At 54.1% G+C, this 25,240-nt stretch overlaps 2 protein-coding genes and 1 long non-coding RNA gene across 18 annotated transcripts in view; 2 read left to right on the top strand and 1 right to left on the bottom strand.

Moving 5' to 3' along the window:
* Positions 1-7,026, top strand: part of SLC8A2 (solute carrier family 8 member A2) — a 33,100-nt gene extending 26,074 nt beyond the window's left edge. The window contains exons 10-12 of one of the 7 annotated variants that reach the window (XR_004425088.1): positions 471-3,538; positions 5,156-5,262; positions 6,737-7,026. Coding sequence is in view for 3 of the 7 variants with exons in the window: in XM_033127261.1 (XP_032983152.1) it covers positions 471-1,002 (532 nt within the window). In the remaining 4 variants the exon portion in view is untranslated. Of the gene's footprint in view, positions 1-470; positions 5,263-6,726 lie in introns of those variants that run through there. The other 6 variants (XR_004425089.1, XR_004425086.1, XR_004425087.1 and 3 more) reach the window with 6 other exon arrangements.
* A 263-nt stretch (positions 7,027-7,289) lies between these two features.
* On the bottom strand, positions 7,290-15,034 carry LOC117034409 (uncharacterized). Of its 2 annotated transcripts, none has more exons than XR_004425091.1 (4): positions 14,910-15,034; positions 13,229-13,363; positions 12,315-12,356; positions 7,290-8,289 (listed from the first exon to the last, which is right to left on the bottom strand). It is a non-coding gene; the product is annotated as an uncharacterized LOC117034409 (long non-coding RNA). The 2 variants fall into 2 exon arrangements; XR_004425090.1 differs by lacking the exon at positions 14,910-15,034 and adding an exon at positions 13,471-13,983.
* On the top strand, positions 14,198-24,973 carry MEIS3 (Meis homeobox 3). Of its 9 annotated transcripts, none has more exons than XM_033127268.1 (13): positions 14,198-14,570; positions 16,206-16,387; positions 16,605-16,764; positions 16,859-16,909; positions 17,906-17,956; positions 18,135-18,284; positions 20,427-20,538; positions 20,727-20,875; positions 21,815-21,891; positions 22,116-22,187; positions 22,281-22,364; positions 22,699-22,768; positions 24,554-24,970. In XM_033127268.1, exons 1-13 carry the CDS (start codon positions 14,559-14,561, stop codon positions 24,572-24,574), a joined length of 1,191 nt encoding a protein of 396 aa, XP_032983159.1. In that variant the 5' UTR covers positions 14,198-14,558; the 3' UTR covers positions 24,575-24,970. The 9 variants fall into 9 exon arrangements, with proteins under 9 accessions (XP_032983159.1, XP_032983163.1, XP_032983162.1 ...); XM_033127272.1 differs by having other exon boundaries at positions 14,202-14,570; positions 18,186-18,284; positions 22,116-22,174; positions 24,554-24,969; XM_033127271.1 differs by having other exon boundaries at positions 14,203-14,570; positions 22,116-22,174; positions 24,554-24,968.
* The last annotated feature ends 267 nt before the right edge of the window (positions 24,974-25,240 follow it).

Here is a 25,240-nt window from a genome sequence, read left to right as displayed (position 1 = left end):
AGAAAAGTGTGTTCATGGGAAGTAGAAAGTGATTCCCATCGAAAGCAGGCAGCGAGTCCCATTGGCAAGTAGGCAGTGGATCCTATGAAATGCAGAGAAGTCCTATAGAAAGCAGGCAGCGAGTCCCATAGAAAGCAGGCAGTGGGTCCTAATGAATGCAGACAAGTCCCATATAAAGCAGGAAGTGAGTCCCATGGAAATAAAGCAGAGAGTTCCATAGAAAGCAGGCAGCTGGTCCTGTAGAGAGCAGGCATAGGGATGCTGACCCACTTTGCCTTTCGGGTGGAGTCAAGGCCTCACGCCCTTCCTGTCTGCCCAGAGCTACAGAGTGGGAGACGGGGTCTGCACCACACCAGTCCTGGTGTTAGATTTTATGGGAAGTGTCTTATGGAAAGCAGGTGGCGGAGAAGGCGGTGCCAGGACGTGGGAGTGGCCTGCGGAGCCCCTCTGAGCCGTTTCTTCCCCTGCAGACACGTTCGCGAGCAAGGTGGCAGCGCTGCAGGACCAGTGCGCGGACGCGTCCATCGGCAACGTGACGGGCTCCAACGCGGTGAACGTGTTCCTGGGCCTGGGCGTGGCCTGGTCGGTGGCCGCCGTGTACTGGGCGGTGCAGGGCCGCCCTTTCGAGGTGCGCACCGGCACGCTGGCCTTCTCCGTGACGCTCTTCACCGTCTTCGCCTTCGTGGGCATCGCAGTGCTGCTCTACCGGCGCCGGCCGCACATCGGCGGCGAGCTGGGCGGCCCACGCGGCCCCAAGCTCGCCACCACCGCGCTCTTCCTGGGCCTCTGGTTTCTCTACATCCTCTTCGCCAGCCTCGAGGCTTACTGCCACATCCGAGGCTTCTAGCGCATTCCGCAGAGACTCGGCCACCCCCTGGAGACAGCTGCACTACTCCGGACACGCGGCTCCTTCGTCCTCCAGAGATTCGGCCTTCTTGCCTGAGACTCGTCCTCCTGCCTCCTGGGGATTCATCTCCCCCTGTCCTCTGTCCCCACCGATAGCCTCCTCCCTTCCCCTTGGGAGTTGTGAGTTACCCACAATTCCAGCCCATTCCTGTTAGTTTCTGTCTACACCCCAGGGGAAATTTCCACCTGGAGGCCCCTCCCCAGGGAACCACCTTCCCCCTCAGTGACCCGCTAGAGAATCTTTCATCTTTCTCCCAGTCTTGACCTATCCAGTAAGACTCCCTTCTTCTAGAGAACCCCTCCACCACCACCACCATGGACCTGTTCCCAGGGCTTCAGAAGTTAGTCCTCCCTGAGGGACCCTTGATGGGGGCTGAACCGTCCTAGGATTTCAAGTATCTCAGCCCTTCTCCCAGCGTTTAGGGAGCTCCATTTATCCCCCAGGGGAGGGGGAAGGAACGGGTGGATGAGTGCACAAAGGGGGGCACACCTCCCCTGATTTCTCCACTCAGGCCCTTGGGAGATGCTAATTCTCCAGGTTTGGAGAAGGGAGGGGAGAAGTTTGGCATTTCACAGCTGGAGGGGGCACATTTTGGACCTGCAACTTCTCACATTCCAGCGCCCGCACTCTCCTCCACTACCTCTGAGAGCCCAGGCATTCCTTGGAGGGGGGACCTGTGTGTGTATATAGTGTGTTTGGGAGAGGGGGGTCACGGGAGGGTGCATGTCTTGGGGAAAGGGGGTGACAGACTTTACTTTTGTGAAGGCAGCAGACTCCCCCAGTCATGAGAATCTGCTTCGGGGAGGAGGCCACAAATCAAAGGGAGTCCAGACGGTCTCCCCTGACAATCTAGAAGGCTCATTTTGCCCTCAGTGCCAGCAAATCCGGGCAGGACCCTCGAAGAGGAGACCGAGGGTCCCAGAGGACCAATGCTACAAGCCAGCAAATGCTGCCACATCTCTGCCTGATGGGGAGCAGGGTTGGGTGGGAGGGTGGGACTGGGACCAGGGGATCTGGGGGGGCATCTTTAACTTTGGAGGCCACCCATCTGTTGGTAGGCCATCTGCATTTTCTTACTGTTGATGTTTCCTGCCCAAAGGACACACTTGGGGCGTGGGGAGTGCTGCCCACTTCTTGGGACCCTAAGGAGGACCCTGCAACCCCCATAATCCACGGGTTTTTAGCATTCTGTCATCCTCGTGCATCGGCCCAGCATCCCAGACCTGTTACCCACTCCCCTTCTCTACTTCCAGCTCATCAGCACCAGTCGCTGTCTTTTCTCTGTGATTTCTGTAAAAGTTGCCATAAAACTTTGAAATTCTGCCTGGAAAACAGCCTTCCCGTGGGAAATTGGAATTCAGAAGGAGGAAGCTAACGAGCTCTTTGAGATTTCAGCAGTTGTGAAATAGACCAGGTGATCTGGGTTTTTCCAGGTCCCCAGTCCTCTGCAGGATACACCCACACGCACCAGCCACGTTAAGTCCACACAACTTCCCCTACCACGCCCCCACTCATCACCTGGGAGCTTCACTAGCCACGCCCCTGTTTCATCAGCAACAAACTATTCCTCTCCACAGGGCATCCTGGGAACTCAAAAGACTAGGACTCTAAGTTTGTCTGAGCAGGAGAGCTGGGGTTGACGGGGGGTTTCCAGGATAAAGCAAATAACTTCCTCAGAATGCTGAAATAGGAGGAGAGGGCGCTGTGCGCGCGCGCGTGCAGACGCGCGCGGTGCTCCAGATAAAAGACAGCCTGCATAAAGGTGTGCAGACTTGTGAGTTACTAGTGTTTTTCGTGCTAGTGGTTAGCATGAATGGAGAGTGGGGAGGAGGGGAGTGAAGCGAGCTCAAGAAGACCAATTATAAGATACCTTATCAGCCATGCAGTGGAGCTTGGAATTTATCCTCAGAGCAAAGGGGAGCTTTGGAAGGGATTTCAATGGGGGATAGTGGGCGGGGCAGGCAGTTGATATCATCTGCTTTACATTTTCAGATGTTCCTTTGGCTACTTGTAAGTCTGGAGGTTGGGAGATCAGGGAAGAGGCGGGGGCAGCAGAGGAGGGTGTCCTGGAGTCGGGTGGGGGGAAGGGGAATGGTCAGAAGGGGGTGATTTAGAGAGAGAATGGATCGGGCCCCGGCCGGAAAGAGACGGTGCACTCAGCGTAGCCAGGAAGAGTTGAATGAAAGGGATATTAAGGGGTGCGTAGGGTTAGGGAAAACAAAAGAGGGGATGTACGTGAGGCCAGCAGTAGAGGGAGCAGTTACGCTCTGGGCTGGAAGATGTGGGCCGAGGGTCCGCTGTTGAGGCTGCAGCAGTAGTGGAGGAGAGTACAGGCACCCCCAGTCCACGCCAACAGAGGAAGGGGAAAGAGAGTGAACACCCCAACCTTACTCTCCCGCTGGTGTCTCCCATTGGCTGAACTGAACCAGAAGCTAGAGGGCAAGAGAGGTAATAGGTGTGGTGTACACAGGGCCGTTTCTTGGGCCACAGAGCAGGAGGGAAAAAGGTGGAGAGTCGATCCGGCAGGGGGAGCAGCGGGAAGAGCTTCCAGAGAGCGAGGTGTCTGGGCTTGGGGAACGAAGGTGGGGTAAGTCGGAAGAATTGGCTGCTTGGAGAATATGCTGGATTCCGGTGAGTACAGACTGAGCACAAGATGCCTGCGGGGCATCCAGAGACGTCAGAGAGGGAAGGCATCCGGGGACACCTGGAGTCCCGGAGAGGGGCTGCACTGGAGAGAGGAAAGCCTCAGGAGAGGGCGGGGCTGCCCAGGGAGTGTGTAGTGTGAGAAAGGGGCATGGGCAGTGCCTTGCGGGGCCCCCACATCTAGGGCACGTGGAAAATGGGAGACCTGTCGAAGGCAAAGGACGCGCCAGAGAGGTAGGTGGGAAACCAGGAGACCGATGCACCTAAAGCCAGAAGAGAGTTCCAGAATGAAGGCGTGGTAAACAGTCAAAGCCGAAGGGAGGTGGGGAGGGTGAGGACTAGGAAGTGACCCCAGGATTTAGAGCAGTTGGGTGGACGGTGTGGGGACAGAAGGCAGGCTGCTCTGGAGTGAGGAGGGAGTGGCAGGTGGGGAAACTGAGTCAGAGCCTGTATAGCACACTTTGGAGAATCTGGCAGTAGAAAAGGGAGTTGCTGGAGGAAGATGTGGGGCACATGCGGGCTTTTCCGCCAAAGTGGGGAGAGGTGTGGAGCAGGAGGGCATTGAACTCGGGCATAAGAGCATTTGGTGCCTCAGTGTCCTCATCTAGAAAATGGGGATAGCAGTAACAATGGGACTAATGGTAGCTGTTCCACAGGGCTGTTGCGTTAAATTATATATGTAAATTATATGTGATTATACATAATTTATTATAATTACATATAGAATTTAATATAATTATGTTTATATATAGTTTTAGAATAATAGCTGGAACATAGTGAGAGCTCAATAGATGGAAATAGTTATACTTTCCAGGTATTCTTAGCTTGCTCGCTTACTTTCATATTTCATTCACACACACACACACACACACACACACACACACACCCCTACCCCTACACTCCCCATCCGGAACAAACAGCCTCAGGACGGACAGGTAGAGTCCCCATAAACCTGCTTTCCCACCCGAGTCCCGGTTGCTAGATCACCAAACCCTGGAAGAAGTGGACCAGGCGGAATATTCTTTCTTCTCCCTCCAGCCTCCTGGATTCTTTAATTCACTTTGTTGATTGTTCACCGGCTCTGTGCCTGGTGCCCTGCTGTGACCCAAATGTCCCTGCTCTCACCGGGCTCACAGTGCAGTGGGGCACATATGCCAAAGAGGGGTGCAAAAGGTGGTGGTCAGGATGGGATGTGTGAGGGCGAGGTCACTGTGTCAGGACACAGATGGCACAGAATTGGGTGACTGGGGTGAGTGTAAGAAGGGGACAGCAAAAGATATGCAGGGTATAGGGCAACAGATAAGGGATGGCACAGCACCCTGGGGCTAGCAGAGGTGGGGTGTCACCCCTAAACTGAGGGACAAGAGTGACTTCTGGAACCTGGAGAGGGTGGCTGTATGTAAGCCCTTGTAAGGGCTTCCTATTAATATTTTTATTAATAGTACTTCGATACAAGTTTAGATGTGATTTTACAGGGATCCAATATAATAATGGCTTAAATGAGTTTATTTCTCTCTTTGTGTAACAGTCCACATCTGGTATGGCAACTCTCTTTCATGAGGACAATAAAACCTGCGTTTCTTCTATCTTGTTGCTCTGACGTAGCTAGAGTATGGCTCTCGTCTGTTTGGTCCCAGATGGCTCACCTCCGGGGCGTCATTCCAATGAAAAGGATGGCAAGGGGAGGAGAGGTGCAGGATCCACTGTTCTCTGTAAGTTTTTACCCAGGAGTTCTACATATCATGTCCTCCTGCATCTCAGGGACCAGACCTGAATCCCATGGCCACACTTACTAGATGCCGAGGGAGCTGAAAAATACGTAGTTTTTATTCCAAGTCATGCTAAAAATCATAGAGGATTTTTAAGGAAATGTGGAGATTGGATGTTGAAAGAAAATGAGCAGCCTCTTCTGCAAAAAGTTTTGAATGAACACACAGAGGTGATGCTCAGAAACTAACCAATCAGATTATGGGTACCAGACAAAATCACCACTGAAATGATTGCCAACGAGCCCTGGGCCTTTGCATCACCCATTTCAAGATCAAGTCCCCCTGCTGGATTCAGTCCTGATCCTCTAAGCTTCCCTAGATTTTGGAACACACATTTCCTCAGCCTCATCTTCCCAAACGGTTCCCCAAGTCCTTAGCCTGTTTCCTTCAAATAAATCTGCAGACTCAGACCTCCCTCTCCCCCAGCTTCCTACTCCTCACCCACCTTTACCTGACCCTTCAAGCATTTTGTTCTGGGTATCTGTTGCTACATAACAAAAACCATCATAAAACTTAGTGGTTTAAAATGACAAGTTATTATCTCTCAGTGGGGTCTCACACAATTGCAGTCAGATGTCAGCTGAGGCTTTGGTTGTCTGTTGTCTAAGATAACTCACTCACCAGGCTGACAGGTGGTGCTGGCAGTCGGCTGAAAGCTGGGGCTGTTGACAGAAGCCGATGTCCTTTTTGACAATTTGTCTCTTTCTTTGCGTTTTGTCTCTGCACGTGTCTTTTTTTGACCATCTCCTCTTCCTTAATTCCACACATCTCTCTCAATTTCTCTACTTTGCTTTTTCATCTGTATCTTCATTCCCTGTTTCCAAATGTCAGCCCCCCACCCTCACGGTGTGTATGTCTGTCTGTGTATCAGTTATCTGCTGCTGCGTAACAAACCACCCTGAAACTTGGTGGCTTAAACAATGTATACTATTTCTCAAGATTCTGTCTGTTGATAGTGGCTCTTGTATTCCATGTGCAGTTGGCTGAGGCTAGAATGTGCTGCGTTCATTTTGAAGCTTGGCTGGGGCTAGACTGTGCAAGATGCCATCACTGGCAATGGCAGGGGGAGCTGTCTGTGGTCCAGGCCATTTCACTTCGCCCAGTGGTTCCCCACTTCCTCCCCTAGTTGGCTAGACCCACTTAACAGCATGGTGGCCAGGTTCCAATTGAAGCACGGTGGAAGCTGCAAGGCCTGGGGTCGCTTCCCCCACTTTCTGTTGGTCAAGCAAGTCATAAGATTCCAGGGGCTGGGAAATAGACGCCACCTTTTGATGGGTGGAGCGTGTGCATAGAGGGAGGGGAGGAACTGTTGGTGGCCATTCGGGGTACGCTGAGTAACAGCCTCTCCAAAGAGATCTGTGTCCTAATCCCTGAAACCTGTGACGATTACTTTATGTGACGAAAAAGGACTTTGCAGGTGGAGAGATGGTCCTGGATGACCTGGGTCGGCCCTAAACGCAATCACGTGGCTCCTTATAAGAGGGAGGCAGAGGGAAATTATACGACACGCCGAGGAGGAAGCTATGTGAAGACCGGGCAGAGATTTGAAGATGCTGACCTTGAAGATTGGAGCCATGTGGCCACCAGCCAAGCAATGCCACAACCCCCAGAAGCTAGAAGAGTCGGGGAATGGATTCTCCGCCACAGCCTTCCAAGTGACTGCAGCCCTGCTGATACCTTGACTGTGGCCCATTGGGACTGATTTCGGACTCAGCCTCCAGAACTGTGAAAAAATAAATTTGTCATTTTAAGCCACTGAGTTTGTGCTAATTTGTAGCAACCACAGGAAACTAATATTCCATCTTTAGAGCTAATTCACCACCACTGCCTCTTGTCTCTTAGTTTCTATGTATCGCTACATCTTGAACTCTTTTTTAAAAAATGTGGTAAAATACACATATAAAATTACCATCTTCAAGTGCACAATTCAGTGGCACTTAATACATACATGACATTGGGCAACCATCACCTCCATCTAGTTCTAGAACATTTTCATCACCCCAAAAAAGGAAACCCCGTACCCGTCAGCAGTCACTCCACATTCACCCCTCCTCCCAGCCCCTGGCAACCACTAATCTGCTTTCTGTCTCTAGGGATTTGCCTGTTCTGGACATTTCTTTTAAATAGAATCATACAATACGTGGCCTGGCTTCTTTCACTTAGCTTAATGTTTTCACAGTCCGTCCATGTGGCAGCATGCATTAGTGCCTTTTATGGCTGAGTACTAGTCCGCTGCATTGAATATAGCACATTTTGCTTATCCATTCATCTGTTGCTACATCTCAAACTTTTATGGGTTTTTTTTGTTGTTGTTCCTTTGCCATGTCTCACGTACACAACATTTTAGGTGTGGGAGGTATTAGTGAGGGTTCCCCAGAGAAACAGAACCAACAGGATGTACAGATAGATAGATGGATAGGTAGACCGACGGATGGATACACATAGATAGATGGATGATAGATAGATAGATGATAGATATTTATTTTAAAGAATTGGCACGTGCAGTCGTAGGGGCTGCCAGGTCCCAATTCCACAGGGCAGGTCTGAGACCCAGAGAGATGCTGATGTTACAGCTCAAGTTCAAAGGCAATCTGGAAGCAAAATTCCCTCTTTCTTAGGGGACCTCAGTCTTTTTCTCTTAAGGCTTTCAACTGATTAGATGAGGCCCACCACACTATGAAGGGTAATCTGCTTTACTCATTTATAAATGAGTTAGTCTCATATGAAAAATACCTTCACAGCAAAATCTAGAGTGACGTTTGACCAGACATATGGGTATGACAGCCCAGCCGAGTGACATGTACAATTCACCGTCACAGGGGGATCTCATGCCCCTTGTGCCGTCTCTCTGCCCGTCCGCCCACCATATCCCCTCCTGGCCGATGTCTTAGGTTGGGCTCCACAGAAGCCACTGAAGCTCCACAAGGATGGGAGGCAAGTGGTTTATTTGGGAGGTGCTTCCAGGAGACGCTGGAGGGGAGACAGGGAAGGAAGCCGTTAAAAAGTGTGTTGATAAGCAGGTCACCTCCTAGGGGCAATGGGCTCCGCTGGGGACTGTAGAACCCTATCCAAGGTGCCCAACCTAAAGGTGAGGTATTGGGGTCTTTATTCACTGACTCCCGGCTACTGATGAGGAGGCTGCTTTTGGGGAGTGACTCCCAGCACGTTGCCCCCTGGGCTGAAGAGCTCACTGGGGGAGGGGCGTCGCAGGCAGTGTGGGCCATAGGGGTTGGAATGGGGCACGCAGAGCCCGTGGGGCCTTGCTGCCTCTCTCCCAGTGGGCACCAGTGACAGGAGGGACGACTGCACCAGGTCTCCCCCTCTTCTGGCCCCAGCCAAGCACACAGCTTCTGGCCTCTCTAGGGAACAGGGAAGGGCTGGCTCCTGGCACCTCCTCTGAGTCCTGCCGCCCCCCCGGAGGATTGAAGTCAGACGCTAGGGAGGACTTCCAGGCACTCAGACTAGGGGAGAGAAGGGATAGGGGTTCAGTCCTCAGCGCCTCCCAAGGCACTCGCTCTCTGTCTCCTCCCTCCTTACTTCCCCATTCCCCTGCCCTCTCCCTGTAATTTTCTCCCTGGAGGTGGAGGGAAGGAAATGTCAAGCAAGGATGATGGATTGAAAAGGGGCAGTTGGGGTCAGCAGAGGAGGAACCGCAGGGCTGGAGGGGAAAAGGAACAGAAAAAGGGGGGAGAAAGGCAGGGAGGATGGGGGAGGGACCAGAGAACAAAACAGACACAGCGTGGAGACAGAATTGGAGGAGAGAGACTTAACACAATGCTGAGAGAGAGAAAAATCTGGGCAGAGATGCTGCCAGAGGTTTAAAGTAATCCTCCAGCCCCGTAACCAGCACACAAAGCCAGAGAGAGGAGCTGCCTACAGATGTGCAGAGAGAAAACCAGAGATTAAATGGGCCGACAGTCAGGACCAGAGCAGGGCCAGGTCGGGGAGAGGGAGAGAGGGAGAGATAGAGACACAGTGAGGGAGAGTGAGAGAGACAAAGAGAGACGGAGACCCAGGGCTGGGGCGCAGACAGGCGGAGAGGGAAAGAGAGAGACAGAGATCCCCAAAGACAGAAAGAGATGGGTTGGGAGCCGGTGGGGAGGGAGAGAGACTGAGAGAAAAAGACAGAAAGGGAGAGATTGAGAGTGAAAGTGAGAACGAGAGATAGAAAGAGAGAAGGAGTCAGAGAGAGACAGAGAACATCCAGAGAAAAAGAGACAGAGATAGAAAGAAAAAGATGGAGGGAGACACATGTGAGACAGATGGACAGATAAGCTAGACAGATACGGGGAGGCACACAGTGAAAGAGAAACAGAGAAAGAAAGGAAGTGGGAGAGAGAGAAGGAGGAGAAGGAAGAGAGAAGTGAAAAGGCCCAGAAAAGAGACACAGAGGCACAAAGAGAAATTGGCAGAGAAAGGCAAATACAGAGAAAGGACAGGGAGACAGGAAGCTGGGATTGGGGGGGTGGGGGAGTCGCTGCCTGTGCCCCTCCCCCGCCCGGGTCAGGCCCGGTCCTCCTGGTGGCCTCTGCCGAGCCATGGCTAATGGTATGATTGCTTGGTGGGGTGGCAGTCGGCGGGTGACAAATGAGCCGCCCGAGTCGCTAGCTCAGGTGATGGATGGGCCCGGGAGGCGGGCAGAGGGGCGGGCGCGGGGTGTGGGGGGAGCGGCCCACCAAGATAAATGTTTCCTTCTCCTGGAGCCAGGCCAGGCAGGGGGAGGAACTGGGGATTTGGGGCGATGCATCTATGAAAAGTCTGGGCAGTGGGGTGGGGGAGCAGGGCACAGAGACAGGAAAGCAGAAACCCAGGGACAAGGGGCGGGGGCAGAGAGAGAGAGGTGGGGACACAAAGGCTAAGACAGAGGTCCCCAGAGATGGAGTGGGGGGTGGGGGCGAGAGAGAGACTGAGAGAAAGAAAAAAGGAGAGATTGAGGAGAGCTAGAGTAAGAATGAGACAGATGGAGACAGACATACACACAGAGACAGAGAGATTGAGAGATTATCCAGAGAAAGAGAGACACAGAGATAGAGAGAAAATGATGGAGAGACACATGAGACAGACACACCCAAGACAGAAACAGACACAGACGACCGCTCATCCCGCATCCCTGAGCAGATCTACAGATCCCTGGAGAGTCTAGGACTGAGGTTAGGAGGGTTCCCCAAGAAAGAGACAGAGAGGCAAACACAGAGCTGATGATAAAGAGGGGAAACCGAGGCAAGAGCCGGCAGGACCAAGAAAAAAGACAGGAGGGGGCCCTGAGCAGCTCCTCGCTCAGGCTCTCATCTCTCACAGCCTCAGAGCAGATCTTGGGGATTGTTGGGGGTCCCTGGGAAGGGGCCTGCCTGGTGGGCAGAGCCCCGGTGGTCAGGGCTCAGGGACGAGGTGAGTGAGAGGGTCCCGCCCAAGCCACTGAGGGGTTGACAGCCAACGTGGGGGAAAACCTATGTTGGGGAGACGTGGGAGGTGCCCCAGATCTACTCATGGCGGGTTCAATGGGGTGGACAAGACCTGGGCCTTCCCATCTATAACATGGGGAGGGGGCTGAAGGGTGAGAGCCCTCCCTGGGCCGGTGCTCATTTGCGAGTCTGTGCCCACCCACGCTGGCATGCACGCGCACACGTGCAGTTATGACACGTCCTAACACAGACACCCAGGGGCCCAAACATCACCCTCACAGATGCAGCCACACTGAGGTCAGCAAGCACCGGACACACAGCAAGACCCAGGCCTGGACTCCACCTTTTCCCTCCCCTGAACTCAAGGGTCCAGGGTCCGAGGACCATTTAAGGAGACAGCTAGCAAGAGGGGGCCCCCTGAGGTCAGAGAGAAATGGGACAGGTGTGTGTGTGTGTGTGTGGTGACACACAGACTGGGGTTAGAGGAGTGAGAGAGCCTGCAGCCCCGTCCCTCCCCCGCCCTCCCCTCCCTTGCCTTTCCCACCAGTTTCTCTCGCAGACACTACTGTTTCTTCCCTTTCCAACATCTCACTCCTCTCTTTAATTAAAAAGATTGACGCCCAGGAGCCCGAGCCCCTCCTCCTCGTTTTGGGGGTGGAGGGTCCTTCTGCATTCAGAGCAAAGGAAGAAACAACCGTTTTTTTTTTTTCTCCACATCACACCCCCTCATTGGCCTCACTGATCCCCCACCCAGTTAAGACAAAGTCGCCCCCATCCCTGTCCACTCACCCCCCATTGGGATTATCCCTCAGGCCGCACTTCTTGTTTTCAGAATCAGCTAGGGGAAGGGGACCTCAGCGTACCCCCCAAGACACAAGCGAGGCTGGGGGCCCAGACCACTGGCTCCCCCACCCTGAACCTTGGCTGAAGGCCACGGGGGTGGAGGGGCACATAGAAGAGCTTTGCATCTTTAATTAAAAAGTGATTTAAATTAATTTTCTGCTCCAAAACCCCTATCGAGGGGGCGGGTGCGTGTGGCAGTGATTAAAGGCCCCCTTTCCCCACTGCCTTCCTTAAAGGGCCAGTGTCACCTGCAAGACAGTGGAATGTGACGGGTTCTGGGAGAGCGCCAAGGGTCCCCATAGTCCTGGCACCCTCTAGTTTAACTGGTTCCCCATCACCCCACCAACCCAGGGGAGCTCATCCAGCAGATGGGGAGATTGAGGCTCAGAGAGGGGAGGCTTCTTCGAGGTGGGTCCAGACCCCAGATTCAGCCAGAGAAGAGGGTTGACAGTATGTCAGGGGTCAGGGACAGTGAGAAAGGACAGTAGAGAGACAGGGAAAGAGATCCTAGGTGAGACAAAGAGAATGAGGGTGAGTGAGGAAGCGAGAGACAGAGACGGGGTGGGGGGGTGGGCCAAGACGGGTGGGAGGGCTTGGAGGTGAAGCTACACCCGGGGTCGGAGAGGACGGCTTTCCCAGGCTCTGAGGGAGCCCTGGGCCGCGTCCTTGCCCCCCCCACCGCCCTCCCCGCTGGGACATGTTGAAGCCGGGCTGATCCCAGTCCCTCAGGTTGTAGCTCCAGGAACTCACCCTGCCCCCGGGCCTGGGTGGTTTTGTTTAATTTCCACAAGACTAGAGGATGAAGGAGAAACAGGTTGAGCTGTTTATGAGGGTCGTAAAAACATCCTTCTAGAGCCCAGCAGGGGTAACATACTGCCTCGAGCTGCCGGTCAGCCTCCCCTCTCGCTGGATCTCTACCCTCCCCCATCTCTGTCTCCTCCCAACTTTCTGTTCCTTTCTCTCTGGATCTCTCACTTCTCTTTGCCATTATCCCTCTGGAGTGATGGTTTGTAACTTTTTGGGGAAGGGGTGTCAAGAATCCTTTTGAAAAAATAAGATGAACACTAGGGGCCACCTCCCTAGGGAAAAAATACAGAACCCCCAAGCCACAATTCACCATTCAATTGTAGGGAGTTTACAAGGAGTCCCGACAGCCATTTGCACACCCTCCCCCCCCACCCCAAGGAATCCGAGGGTATCAGAGAAAGACCCTAATGTAGAAAAAGCCAGCGTCTCGGCCTTGCCGTCGCTGGCCTCCTCACTGGTGCTGGAACACACCAGGCACATTCCTGCCCCAGGGCATTTGCATCTTGCCGGTTCCCCTGCCTGGGATGATCTTCTCCCAGAAATCCACGTGGCTCCCTCACCTTCTTCAGGCCTCTGCTCGGATGTCACCTCTTCTGAGGGTTTTCCCTGTCCAACTTATATACATCCTTCTCCCTGTCCTTACTCTGCTTTGTTTCCGAGCACTGATCACCTCCAGGCATTATTTTGTACTTACACATTTATTTACTTGACTAGTCTCTCTCCCCGAGCCCATCCTCCATAGAATGTGACCACCATGAGGCTAGGAAGTTTGTCTTTCCCTCACTGCTGTATCCCCAGAATATCACCTGGCACATAGAAGGTGCTGGGTTAAGTTTGTGTTGCACAATCTTCTTTACCTCGTTAAAACACCAGTTTCAAAGGCTGTCTGGGTCCCAGCCTCCTCCAGGAATCAGATAAAAGCTGTGGACATTCTCTCCAACATCTGTGTAGCCAGCCACGTCATTCACCCTGTTTTGGAGACTAAGGCCATTCTAAAAGGCAGGGGTCAAAAACGGGCAGAGGAACAGAGTGATATTTTCCAGGGGGCAGAGGGTGCAGAGCAAGAAGAGAACTAAAATATGGGGGTTTGGTTACTTACAGCCTCTGGTTCTCTCCTCTGACCTGTCTCACAGAGAACAGAGAGAGGGTGAGGGGACGACCGACTGAAGAGAGGGCCTGCGGGAGGTGGGGTGGTGAGAGAGACAGAGAGAAGCAGGGACGCGTGGGGCAGAGATGAGAGAGGAAGAGAGACAGAGAGAAGGAAATGGCGGTGGGGGGTGGGGGAGAACACTTGAAGACATAGAAAAAAGGAAACCAGGGAGATGGAGAGAAAGACCAGGAAGGGTGGAGAGAACGGAGAAAAGGGGGACAGAGGGACAGAGACCTGTGGCGGCGGCCGAGACAGGGGGAGGCAGAGAAGACCTGAGGTGGGGTGGGGGGAGCGATAAGAAAGAGGGAGGCAGGAGGGGTGGGAAACGTGAAAGACAAGAGCGGGGAGACTTAGATACAAAAGCAGCTCGGGAAAGCTGCTGCAGCCCCCTACTCTGGAAGGGGAGATGGGGGGAGGGGGCTCCGGACGCTCCCGCCCCGCCTGCCGCCCGCGCCACCGGCGGACAGTGGGTTAAGCATCTCCGCTGTGGAACTTCCGGATGTGACCACAGAGAGAGGGAGAGACCGGGAGAAGGGGAGAGGGAGAGCCAGAGCCGCCAGCATCCCTCCCGGCCGCCCACGCCGGGACCCCGCACCCGCGCGGGGAGCCCCGACGCCCCCCGCCACCCCCCGCCGCCCCAGGCCGGGCCAAACCCCCCTCCCTCTACCCCCACTCCCCCCCGTTTCTTGATCTGTTTGTCTCGGGCTGGTTCTGTCCTCCCAGGACCCGGGGAGGGACTGGGGCCCCCGGGGAGGGGGCCTGGGGCGACCCTCCCCGCCTTCTCGCCCCCTCCCTCGGCATGAGCCCCCGGCTGTGACCCCCGCAGGGGGAGGGGACTGGGGGGTCCATGCTCTCAGCCTCCGCACTGCCCCGCGCCTGCCACTGACGACGGCGGGGGTGGGGGGGCCGGGCACCCAGCCTCCTGCCCCACCCCCTGGCGTCGGCACCGCGGGCTATTTGGGGCGGCTGCCCCTGGCTGCGCCCTCCCGGCCGGCCAGGCCCTGGAGGGACCCAGAAACTGCCGCCGACATCAGCCCATGGCCCGGAGGGTAGGTCTGAGGGCGGGCACCCCCGTGCCCTAGCCCGTCTCCGCCTTCCCCATCCCTCCAGCTCGCCCTCTCCCCGCGCTCTGGCCCCATCAGCCCATCCCACCCTGTCCACCATCTCTGTCTGCCTCCCTCTCTCTGCCCCTCGGTCTCCCCCAACTCTGTCCCTCCATCTCCCCCTCTCTGCGTCTCCCCCTCCATCTCAGGCCCTTTATCCTACCCCCACTTGCTTTTCTGCCCCCCTCCAATCCTCCCTCCTCTACTTTTGTTCCAAGTCCTCCGAGTGGTAAGGGTGGGGACAGTGCTGGGAGAGGTGGGTGTCACAGGCAGGGCCCCTCTCACCTCTGCTTTATGTCCTGGAGATGGGCCAGAGCGGCGGAGACTGGCCTGGACCTGAGAAGGCACCTGGTGGGGGGGCGAACATGGCAGGGTGTGAGCACTCCACCGCACACCTTCGGATGTGCGATGAACAGCGGGGAGCAACTGGATGCAACTTCTGGGCTCAGGAGAAGTTAAGAGAAGAGGAAGTGAAAGGGGAGAGAGGGAAAGACACACAGGACAGCCCTCAGTGCAGAGACGGAAGGTAGCAGGAACTCGTTTGCTTCCCCTTTTTAAGTCTCTTTGCTTCTTTAAGCCTCAGTGTCTTTATCTCTAAGGAAAGGGTTTGACCTGGGTTATTTCAGCCCCGCCCCTGCTGCCAGGTCTTCCCCAGCTTGTGTGCTTCTTTGATGACCAGACGTAGAAATCTCGCCTAGATGCCCATGGTTTCTGTTGGGGGCTGTTTGCACAAGTGGACTTGTGCTGTTGTGCAGGGTTATACTTTCATTTAACAGGAGTGCATTTAGTGTGTGCCAGGCACTGTGCTAAATGCCTCATTCATTCATTCATGTATGTGCTAAATGTCTCATTCATTCATTCCTATGCCTGGAGTTTGGCTCTGTGTGTGTGTGTTGGACTCACATGGTGAGTGGGGTGTGGTAAGTTGTTAAGACACGCTCAGACGTGCATATTTGACAACGGAAATGAAACTGAAGCGGGACTGCATGCGAACGTTTGTGTACAAACAATGCATTGCTTTTACGGGAAGAATCCGTGAGTGGGGATCACTCTCTCTTCGGTCTCTCTATGCCTCTTTCTCCTGCATCTTCTCTGTCTCCCCCTCTACTCACCCCCTCTGTCTCTTTACATCTCTCTTAATCTCCTGTCTCTTTCTCTTTGCCTTTCTTTCCATTTTTCACCATCTCACTCTCTCTCTACTCCCCTGTCTCTTCTCTGAATCTCTCTCTATGGCTTCTCCTTCCTCCCTTCATTCTGTGAAGCGCTGGCGGTTACCAGCCAGCTGATTCCTGCCCCCGCATCCCCATCCTGACCCACAGACCTGAGACCTGGGTCCATCTCTCGTCTCTGGACCCTCCTGCCTACACATCAGGAATCTCTGACGAGACATTTTTCACAGTTCAGGGGTGCAAGAGAAGGCCGTGCGACAGGGCCCTCTGTCCCACCCCACAGCTCCATGGGACATTGGGGGGCTTAAGGGGATAGGGTTCAGATACTTGGGGAACCCAAGGGTGGGTCCCAGCGTCAGGGAGGGTGGTGATGATGCTTCCCTGGGGCTCTCCCCCTCTTGCCTCCCCTCAGTACGATGAGCTGCCCCACTACCCAGGCATCGTGGACGGCACTGCAGCCCTGGCTGGCTTCTCGGAGGCAGTGCCTCCGACACCGAGAGCCTCCGGGCCCTACGGCCCCCGCCGGCCTCCCCAGCCCCCACCCCCAGGCTTGGACAGTGATGGCCTGAAGAGGGAGAAGGATGAGATATACGGGTGAGTGGGACAGGGCCCAGGGCTCCATGGGGTCTAAGGATGCAGGCCTCTCTCTGTGTGTCTCGGTCTCTCTGGACCTTTTTCTCTTCCTCTGAGTCTTTCTTACTCTGTCTCTCCATCTCCTCCCTCTGGGTCTCCTGTCCCCCTCCCAGTTGCTCCGTACTTCGCAGACCCCTGCCTTCCCCTCATGAATGCTCTCCTCTCCTGCTTCCTCTAGACACCCGCTCTTCCCACTGCTGGCTCTGGTCTTTGAGAAATGTGAATTGGCCACCTGCTCGCCCCGCGATGGGGCCGGGGCTGGGCTGGGCACACCCCTGGGTGGTGACGTCTGCTCCTCCGATTCCTTCAATGAGGACATCGCAGCCTTTGCTAAGCAGGTGGGCACCCCAATCCACCATGCACCAGAACAGCCCGGGAGGAGGGCAGGTGGGAGACAAGATGTGCCCTCCCCGGCCTCTCTCTTCCTCCCAGGTCCGCTCTGAGAGGCCCCTCTTCTCCTCCAACCCAGAGCTGGACAATCTGGTGAGACCTGGGCCCCCCACAATGCTCCCTTCCCTACGGGGGTCCCCTGTCCTGCCCTCCATAGCCTTGGGGTTGGTTGGGGGAGCAGAGAGGAGACCACCTGACCCATGTTCTCAGATAGTGATAACTAGTCCATTTGCAATGCAGTGTAGCCTAGAGTTTGAGAACGCAGACCCAATGGCCTGAGTTCGAATCCCAGTTCTGTCACATCTTAGCTCTGTGAACCAGGACAAGTTGTTCCATCTCCCTGTGCCTCAGTTTCCTTGTCTGAAAAGTGTAGCTAGTAGTGATTTCTATCTTTTAAGGCTGTTGTGAGGATTTAATGAGTTAACGAGAGTCAAGCGCTTAGAACAATGCCTGGCACAGAATGGGGATTCAATAAGCTTTAGCTATTCCATCAGGAGAACAGAGCCCACGTCAAAATGAGTGCAGGGACTTAGCTGCAAAGCAGAGAGAGGAAGGGAGAGAGAAAAGGCAGAGGAGAAGGAGAGAAGGAGGAATATCCTGGCCTTTTCCTTCTTTTTCCAGCTCCCGCCAGGGCTTCCTATTGGCCCAACCCTTTGGCAAAGGACTCTGGGAAATGTAGTTTGCAGGTGAAGGGTGGCAAATGGAGCAGAGGGCAAGCAGGCAAAAGAGGGGGTATTCTTATTATTGTAGCTTACCCTTGTTCTCTCCTCTCGTGATGCATCCTTTTCTGTTTCTTGTACCTCTTGCTTCTCTTTGCCTCTGACTCTCAAATTCTCTCTCTCCTCATAATTTTGGGATTCCATTTCTGTTCTCTTTCTCTCTGCCTCTGTCACTTTGTCTTTGTCTCTCTTTTTGCTCTGTCTCTCCATCTTTGTCATTCTGTCGCCCTCTTTCTGATCCCCGGTGTCTTCCCTTCTCTCCTTTCCCCTCCTCCTCCTCTTCCTTCTCTCCCTCTCTCTCTCTTCCTCTGTCTCTCCCTCCCTCCCTCGCTCGCTCCCCTCCTCTGTCTCTTCCTGTCTTTGTTTTCAGATGATACAGGCCATTCAGGTACTTCGCTTCCACCTGCTGGAGCTGGAGAAGGTGAGTGCTTCTCACTTCCCCTCACACCCTCTCTTGCTCCCCATGCCTCCCCCTCTCGCCCTTCCACCCCCCTTCAGGCTCTCTCCCCACCGGAGTTGGAGCAGAATGCTACCCCCATTCCCATACACCCCAGCCATGGCTCCCGGGTGGCCCCCCCAGTACCCCGGTGCCCCCTCAGGTCCACGACCTGTGCGACAACTTCTGTCACCGCTACATCACCTGCCTCAAGGGGAAGATGCCCATTGACCTGGTCATCGAGGATCGGGATGGCGGCTGCAGGGAGGACCTGGAGGACTACCCGGCCTCCTGCCCCGGCCTCCAAGACCAGGTGGGCCCGGGATGGGGACCAGGCATCACCCAGCAACTAAAGCCATGCCCAGACACAGCTGGCTCAGGCTACAGCATGAGAACACACATCGCACGGCGTCGGACAGCCAGTCAGCGACGGCCTGGCCACGGGGCCTGCACCAACTGTGCAGCAGTTACTAGACAGGGACCCAGCTGGAGGACAGCGTGCATGCCCCCCCCACACACACACGCATACGCACACACGCGCACACACACACACACGCACACCTGCAGTTACCACCCATAGGCTCAGCTACACACACACAGGTTCACACAGAACTACACAAATAGTCACGGCCATTCTCCCTCACAGCCACGTGTTAGCCTACACCATATACTTAAAGAGACACATCCCAGTTGCATAGCGGTAGCATCGGTCACACAGCCTGACTGGGACAGCCACACAGATGGCAATCCCTCCACATAAATCAGATACAGCTCTACTCGGACCCAGACTGAGAACAGTGCCTACACACTTGCACACATGCCATGTCGCCACCGGACTATGGCAGGTGTGCACACACACCATGCCACTCAACAGCCTCACATGGCCCAGATTCATCCAGTCTCAGACACAGTTGGACTACAGCTTCATCGACAACCACACGACAGCCCAGCCATGCAGATCCCAACGAGGGTAACACCCAACTCTCAACACACCCAGCGATGACACAACACAATATCTGCCTCCAGGTACAGGCACATGTCTCCACCCCAAGTACATAGACTCAGGCACGCTGCACACTGCAGTCACAGGTGGGTCCCAAGGACCCTCTGCCCACAACCCACATACGCACCCACTCAGCAAGAGCCCCGTGGGTGTGACGATCGGTGATGACTCCCTCAGAGGCACAGCCGTATTCGTTATTCACACAGCATCCAATTCATTCCCTTGACAGTGAACCACTCGATGTCACAGAGCCACCCGTCTGCTTGTGCAGGAACCAGGACAGCCACACACTGGCTCACAAGTAGGACAACCAACCCTTTGACCTACAGCCACAAACTTAGAAAAATGTGGCTTTCTGATAGTCAGCCGCAGCCACGTGGTCATCTCAGAGAGCGACACGACCACGCTGGAAACCCACTGCATCTCAGTTCCACCCACGTAGCAACCACGACACAGCCACACCGCCTCTCCGGGGACAACCATGCCATGTCAGACAGAGATGTAGGCACGCACACTACATGCCACACAACAGTCTCAGGACAGGTTCAGGTACACCGAGGTGGGGGCCACAGCATCCGATCGGATCCACCAGAAGAGCTACAGGTGATACATACAGGGGCACTCAAAAGCCTGCAGACCTAATGCTACTGCAGTTTGCATATCAGCCACCCCTAATACACTCCAAAAAGCAATTCCACACAGACCTAGAAGTCTTGGTGCAGTGTGTACGGGTGGGTTGGCTTCCTGGGACACAGAGCGGGGGCCGAGGGTGAACCTGACACATTGTCAAGCTCCTCAAGGTGTGTCGGAGTTTGGATAAAGAAAACACAGTCCTGGACTCCCTGGTCTACAGGTCTGAGGCCCCCAAATCTCTAAAAAGTAAAAGTTTTTTTCCCCCCCATAAGTTTAGTGCAAGCTCATCTGGCAGCAAAATCTGACCTGAACTAATGAGAGGTTGCTATTTATAGCCTTTGTTTATTCCACTCGGTTAAATATTCATCCATTTTGCTGCAGAAATGTTAACGAGCTTGATGACGAGGTTGTGCCCCAGACCCTGCTGGGGGTGTTAGGAAATACTCAGTGTGTGCACTGACTTGCTGTCTAAAAACATGAAAAGTTCTGAATTCTAAAATACCTCCAGCCTCAAAGATTTCAGATAAGGTGCCATAGATCTGTATAAACTCATCTTTATTGAGTGATTGCTCTGTACCTTTAAGTAAATTAACTCATTGAATCCTTTCCACATGCTGAGCTGGGGACCGTTATTATCCTCCATTATCCAGTTAAGGAAACTGAGGCACAGAGAGGTAAAATGATTTGCCCAAGGTTATAGTAAAGGAAGAGGCAAGGGTAGGCTTCCTACACAGTTCCAGCTCCAGAGCCCATGGTCTTAGCTACTGTGCAATATTGTACCCCAAACCTTGGTACTGACTTCCAGCTCTTGTTTTCCAGAATAATACATGGATTAGAGACCATGAGGATGGCGGGTCTATACAACTGGGGACTCCGGGTCCATCCAGTGGGGGCCTGGCCTCCCAGAGTGGGGACAATTCCAGTGACCAAGGTGAGAACCTTGGGAGGTAGAGGGGAAGTATGGGAATCAGTCTGAGGATTGAAGTTAGACAGCAAGTAGGACTTCCAGGGGGGGCAAGGACAGCCGGGGTGTGGAATGGTGTCTTGGATGAGGGTTCTGGGTCCCTCTGGTCCCCCACCCTCACTGTCCACAAACATAGCCTGTCTCTCCCCCCTCAGGAGATGGACTGGACACAAGTGTGGCCTCTCCCAGTTCTGGGGGAGAGGATGAGGAGCTGGACCAGGAACGGCGGCGGAACAAGAAAAGGGGCATCTTCCCCAAGGTGGCCACTAACATCATGAGAGCCTGGTTGTTCCAGCACCTCTCGGTGAGAGCCTGGCGCTTGGGGGACAGGATGGGCACAGAGAGAGATGGAGAAGGACACTGCACAGAGACAGGCTCCGAGTCCCAGGGATGGGAGACTGAGGGAGGGGCAATAGTCAGGGAGAATTTCAAGGAGATGGGGAAAGACCAGAAAAAGAAAAAGCATCGTGAGTGCTACCTGTGTGCCAGGTGCTGCTAGGGCTCTTAACTCATTCACTCTTTCCCAACCCACCCACCCATTCATCTGTGCGTTGGCCCATCTACTCACCAACGCATCCGTCATTCACCAACCCACCATCCAGCCAAACATACCCTGAGAGGGTGGGGCTGTGTTTTCGCCGTTCTGCAGATGAGGAGAGTAAGACCCAGAGGTCTCACAGCCAGAGGTGGGTTTAAACACAGGCAGGCATGCCTTAACCACTGCACAACACTGCCTCATGAAGAGAGAGGGGGGGAAAAAGACAGGAAGAGAGACAAGGAGAGGCTGAAACAGAGAGATGGAGAGACATGGGGAGGATTGAATCAGTGCAAGAGACATGGAGAGACTGAGTCAGAGATGGACAGAAACACAGAGAAAGAAAGAAACTGGGACAGGGAGAGAGGAGCCCTGACAGAGACTCAGAAGAGGCCCTGCTGGGTTTTGCCTCCTTTCGCAGCAGTGGAGCCCTGTCCCCACGCTCTGTCTCCCCCGAATGAGGGCTGGCCAATTAGCCTCTAATTGCTGGAAGAGGCGAGGGCGCCTGCAGGCGCAGGCGTAATTGCTCAAAGCTTGGCTCGCTTCCCTCTGTTGGGCCCCGGGGGGAGCACGGAGAAGCTCAGATGAGGTGGCTCTTCCGGCCCCTGCCCCAGTCTGGGCTCGCCATCCTTGGGGACTGGGGTGGGCCAGGCTTTGGGGATCAGATGGCAGCCCTGCAGGCAGGGTGACTCTTGCTGGTGGCCACAGCACCCATACCCCTCGGAGGACCAGAAGAAACAGCTGGCGCAGGACACGGGGCTCACCATTCTGCAAGTCAACAACTGGTGAGGGGCTGGAGGCTTGGGCAGGGAGGCTTGCGTGGGGAGCCCAGGCGCTGTCCGCGGTGCTGAAGGGGGCCATGAAGCCTCTCGGACCCTCTCCTCCCCCTCGCACCTTCTTTCCTTCCCCAGCCCCACCCTCTCTTCCCAGATCTCTCTCTGTGTATTCATCTCTGCCTCTTTCTTCCTCCCTCTTTACACCCTCCTCCATTTCCATGACCCCCTCCCAGGTTCATTAACGCACGGAGACGCATCGTGCAACCAATGATCGATCAATCCAACCGCACAGGTACCAGGAGCAGGTGGGAAGAGAGGGCCTGGTGTCCCTGGGGGAGTGTCAAAGCCCGGACCCAGGCATCCTGGGGCTCATCTTGCACCCCTCAACCCCCTTGCAGGACAGGGTGCAGCCTTCAGCCCAGAGGGCCAGCCTATGGGGGGCTACACCGAGACACAGCCACACATGACCGTCAGGCCACCAGGTAAGGCCCTAAGCCACACCCCCAAGACGCCAGGCCCCAGTGAAGATGCTCCACCTTCTGGGATTTAGTTCATGAATAATATAGTGTCTCATTTGCATAACAGGGGAGCTGATGCAAATGCAGATTTCTCAGTGCCCAACTTTTCCTCACAATTTGCTTCTTCCAGGCTCTGCCCACTTATTGGAAGTCTCTGCTTTTTCTTAAAGGATCAGCACCCTCTTAAACTATGACTTAGTCTGTTTTGATCCCCTGAGGAAGAAAGGGCTGGAAGGGCTTTAGATGCATATTGGAGTGTCTGGTGAAGCTCCACTAACTCTCCTCTTTCGTCTTCCAGGATCAATGGGGATGAGTTTGAACTTAGAAGGAGAGTGGCATTATCTATAGAGACTGGATTCAGGAGAAGTGTGAGTGTCCAGTGTTGCGGGGTGCTAGGTTGGGAGCTGTACAGCTCTCAAACCTTTGTAAGACCTCCGGACTCCAATAATGGGCCACCCAGAGCAGGGGCAGCTTGGGTCCCTGAACTGAGGGTTCTCCAAGGTTTGATGGGAAGATGATTTATCCATCCATCCATACATACAAATATACATACACCCCCAAACATATTAAACTCTCACTCCATGCCCTGACATGCCTCAGGTAGGGTCCTGCTCTTGAGAAGATTCTGGACTTGAAGGACGTGAACACCAGAAACCAATAATAATCCAGTACAATAGTTGAAACAGTAAAACAGCTTGCTCAGAGGAGATATTAGGGAAGACTTCATGGAGGAAGTAGCTTCCGGGTGGGGCATTAAAGGACGAATAGGAGTCCACTGGCTAGAAGTGTGGGGGGGAGGTGGCAAAGTAATAGGGTACATTCTTTTACTCTTCCAGCTCTTAAGACTTTATAACATCGTCTTGTTTAGTCTTCACAACAACCCTAAGAGAGAGAAACTTATTTTCATTTTACAGATGAGAAAACTGAGGCTCAGAGAGGAGGTCACGTATGCAGGTTCACCCAGCTCAGAAAAGCAGAGGGAATAGCCTGTGCAAAGGCCTGGGTTTGAGAAGTTGCCTGGAGTTTCTAAAGCACAGATCAGATCTTGCTTGACTCTCCCTGACTTAAAATTCTTCTGTGGTTCCCTAGTGCCCTCTGGATGAAGTTCAGACTTCTTAGTTTAGCATCTATTCATTCATTCATTCAACACACATTCCCTGAGCAATTCTGTGCCTGGCCCTGTGCTGGGTGGTGCTAGGGACACAATAATCACCATGAAAACCCAGCCCTGCCCTAACGGGGCTCACAGTCCAGTGGGGGAGACAGACCCATCTCAGACAGTGACAAGCCAGAGTAGGCAAGGCTGGGATGAGGGAACCCAGGAATCGGAGGAGCCCAGAGAGGGAATCAGACCCAGGCTGAGAGGAGTTCCTAGAGGAAGCAAATTTGGAACCAAGACCAGAAGAATAGGGAGAGTGAGGCAGGAGAGGAGAGAATAGCATATACAAAGGCCTGGCACACTTAGAAACCTCACAGCTATGAGACCCTCCCCCCAACACACACACACACACACACACACACACACACACACACACACACATGGGAGGGAGGGCTGGGCTGGGCTGGGCTGAGGCTGGTGAGTCAGGTGGGTGAGTAAGAAATTCAGGGCCAACAGAAAGGCTAGTAAATGAGTGGAGACGTGGGAGGGCTTGGGCATGGAGGGGCACTGCCCGAGCCTGGGAAGGAGAGAGGGGTGGGTTTGTTAGATCCTGGCAGGTCAGTAGGGGGTCTCAGCTCTGCTCTGACCAATCCCACTCCCCCAGCAGGCTGTCTTTTCTCTCTCCCACCCTTGTCTTTTCCTCTTTGTCCCTCTCTTTATTTCTGTCTCTCTGTTCTGTCTATCTATCTCTGCATGCCTCATTCTTTTTCTCTTTCCACATCTCCATCTCTGATTCTCTTCATGTCTCTCCCTCTGTCCCACTCTCTCTTCTTGTATTTCTCTCTTTCTTTGTCTTCACTGTCTCCTTGTTCCTTTTTTCATTTATCTCTCTCCTTCCTCCATTTTTGTTCTGATTCTCCATCTCCCTCTTTCTGTTTCTCTCTTTTTCTGAGTCTGTCTCGCTGTGGGGCCGGTGGGGACTTCAGAGAAGGGCTGACAGGAAGCCAGATGCCCTCCCCACCTCCTGACGTGGCCTCTCCTCCCCACTCCACAGACCCCAGGCTTCAGACTGTGACACCTGGTTCTGGTCCCCGCCTAGCCCTCTGGCTTCAGGACCCCACCTCCTATGGCCCTCCCACTTAATGCCTACCTCCCTGGGGCCCCGCTGGGACATGGGGGGCCTGAGTGCCCACTTGAGGGTCTCTCAAGGACAAAACCAAGGCCTCCGGGCTCTGTGCCCCACTTCTGCCCTCACCTCTGCCCAGAACCCGAGCTGAGATCCAGGGCCTGGGTCTTCAGAAGATGGTGTCTGGGGGCCCCCACCTCTAGGACAGAGACGGAATTGGGGGTGAGCTGGGGCTGTCAGGGGAAGAGGGTCACCCGGATCCGACATTTGGGGAGGTTCCCTTTGTCCTCCCAGCGCATCTCCCTCCTCCCCCCTACCTCCCTTCTCTGATGTCTTCTACTTTTTTTTAAATGATAAAGTCTTAAAAACAAAAAGCCACCAAGCTGAGTTCTTGTGTCTCTTTCAAGATTCGAATTCTCATTGATTTGAAGCTCATGAATCATTCGTTATAATAATGGATACTCTTTATCCTGCTCTGTCTGTGGGCACTCTGTGTATCAGTTAACTTTTGCTGTGTAACAAACAACTCCTAAACTTTGTGGCTCAAAATACCCACACTTTTTTAGTTCATTATTCTATGGGTTGGTATCTTAACTAGGTTCAGCTGAGCAGTTC

The sequence above is a fragment of the Rhinolophus ferrumequinum genome, chromosome 15, assembly GCF_004115265.2.
Source record: "Rhinolophus ferrumequinum isolate MPI-CBG mRhiFer1 chromosome 15, mRhiFer1_v1.p, whole genome shotgun sequence".
Taxonomy (NCBI): domain Eukaryota; kingdom Metazoa; phylum Chordata; class Mammalia; order Chiroptera; family Rhinolophidae; genus Rhinolophus; species Rhinolophus ferrumequinum.
Note: the sequence above shows the minus strand (reverse complement) of the source record. Positions and strands in the feature narration are given on the sequence as shown.

What these genes read in the sequence shown, in the direction of transcription:
- MEIS3 (XM_033127262.1), top strand. Translation starts at nt 15,055, where the DNA reads ATGCAACTTCTGGGCTCAGGAGAAGTTAAGAGAAGAGGAAGTGAAAGG. An exon ending in CCTCAGTGCAGAGACGGAAG is followed by an intron (nt 15,151 to 16,205) that starts GTAGCAGGAACT and finishes GCCTCCCCTCAG; the next exon opens with TACGATGAGCTGCCCCACTA. An exon ending in GAGAAGGATGAGATATACGG is followed by an intron (nt 16,388 to 16,604) that starts GTGAGTGGGACA and finishes TGCTTCCTCTAG; the next exon opens with ACACCCGCTCTTCCCACTGC.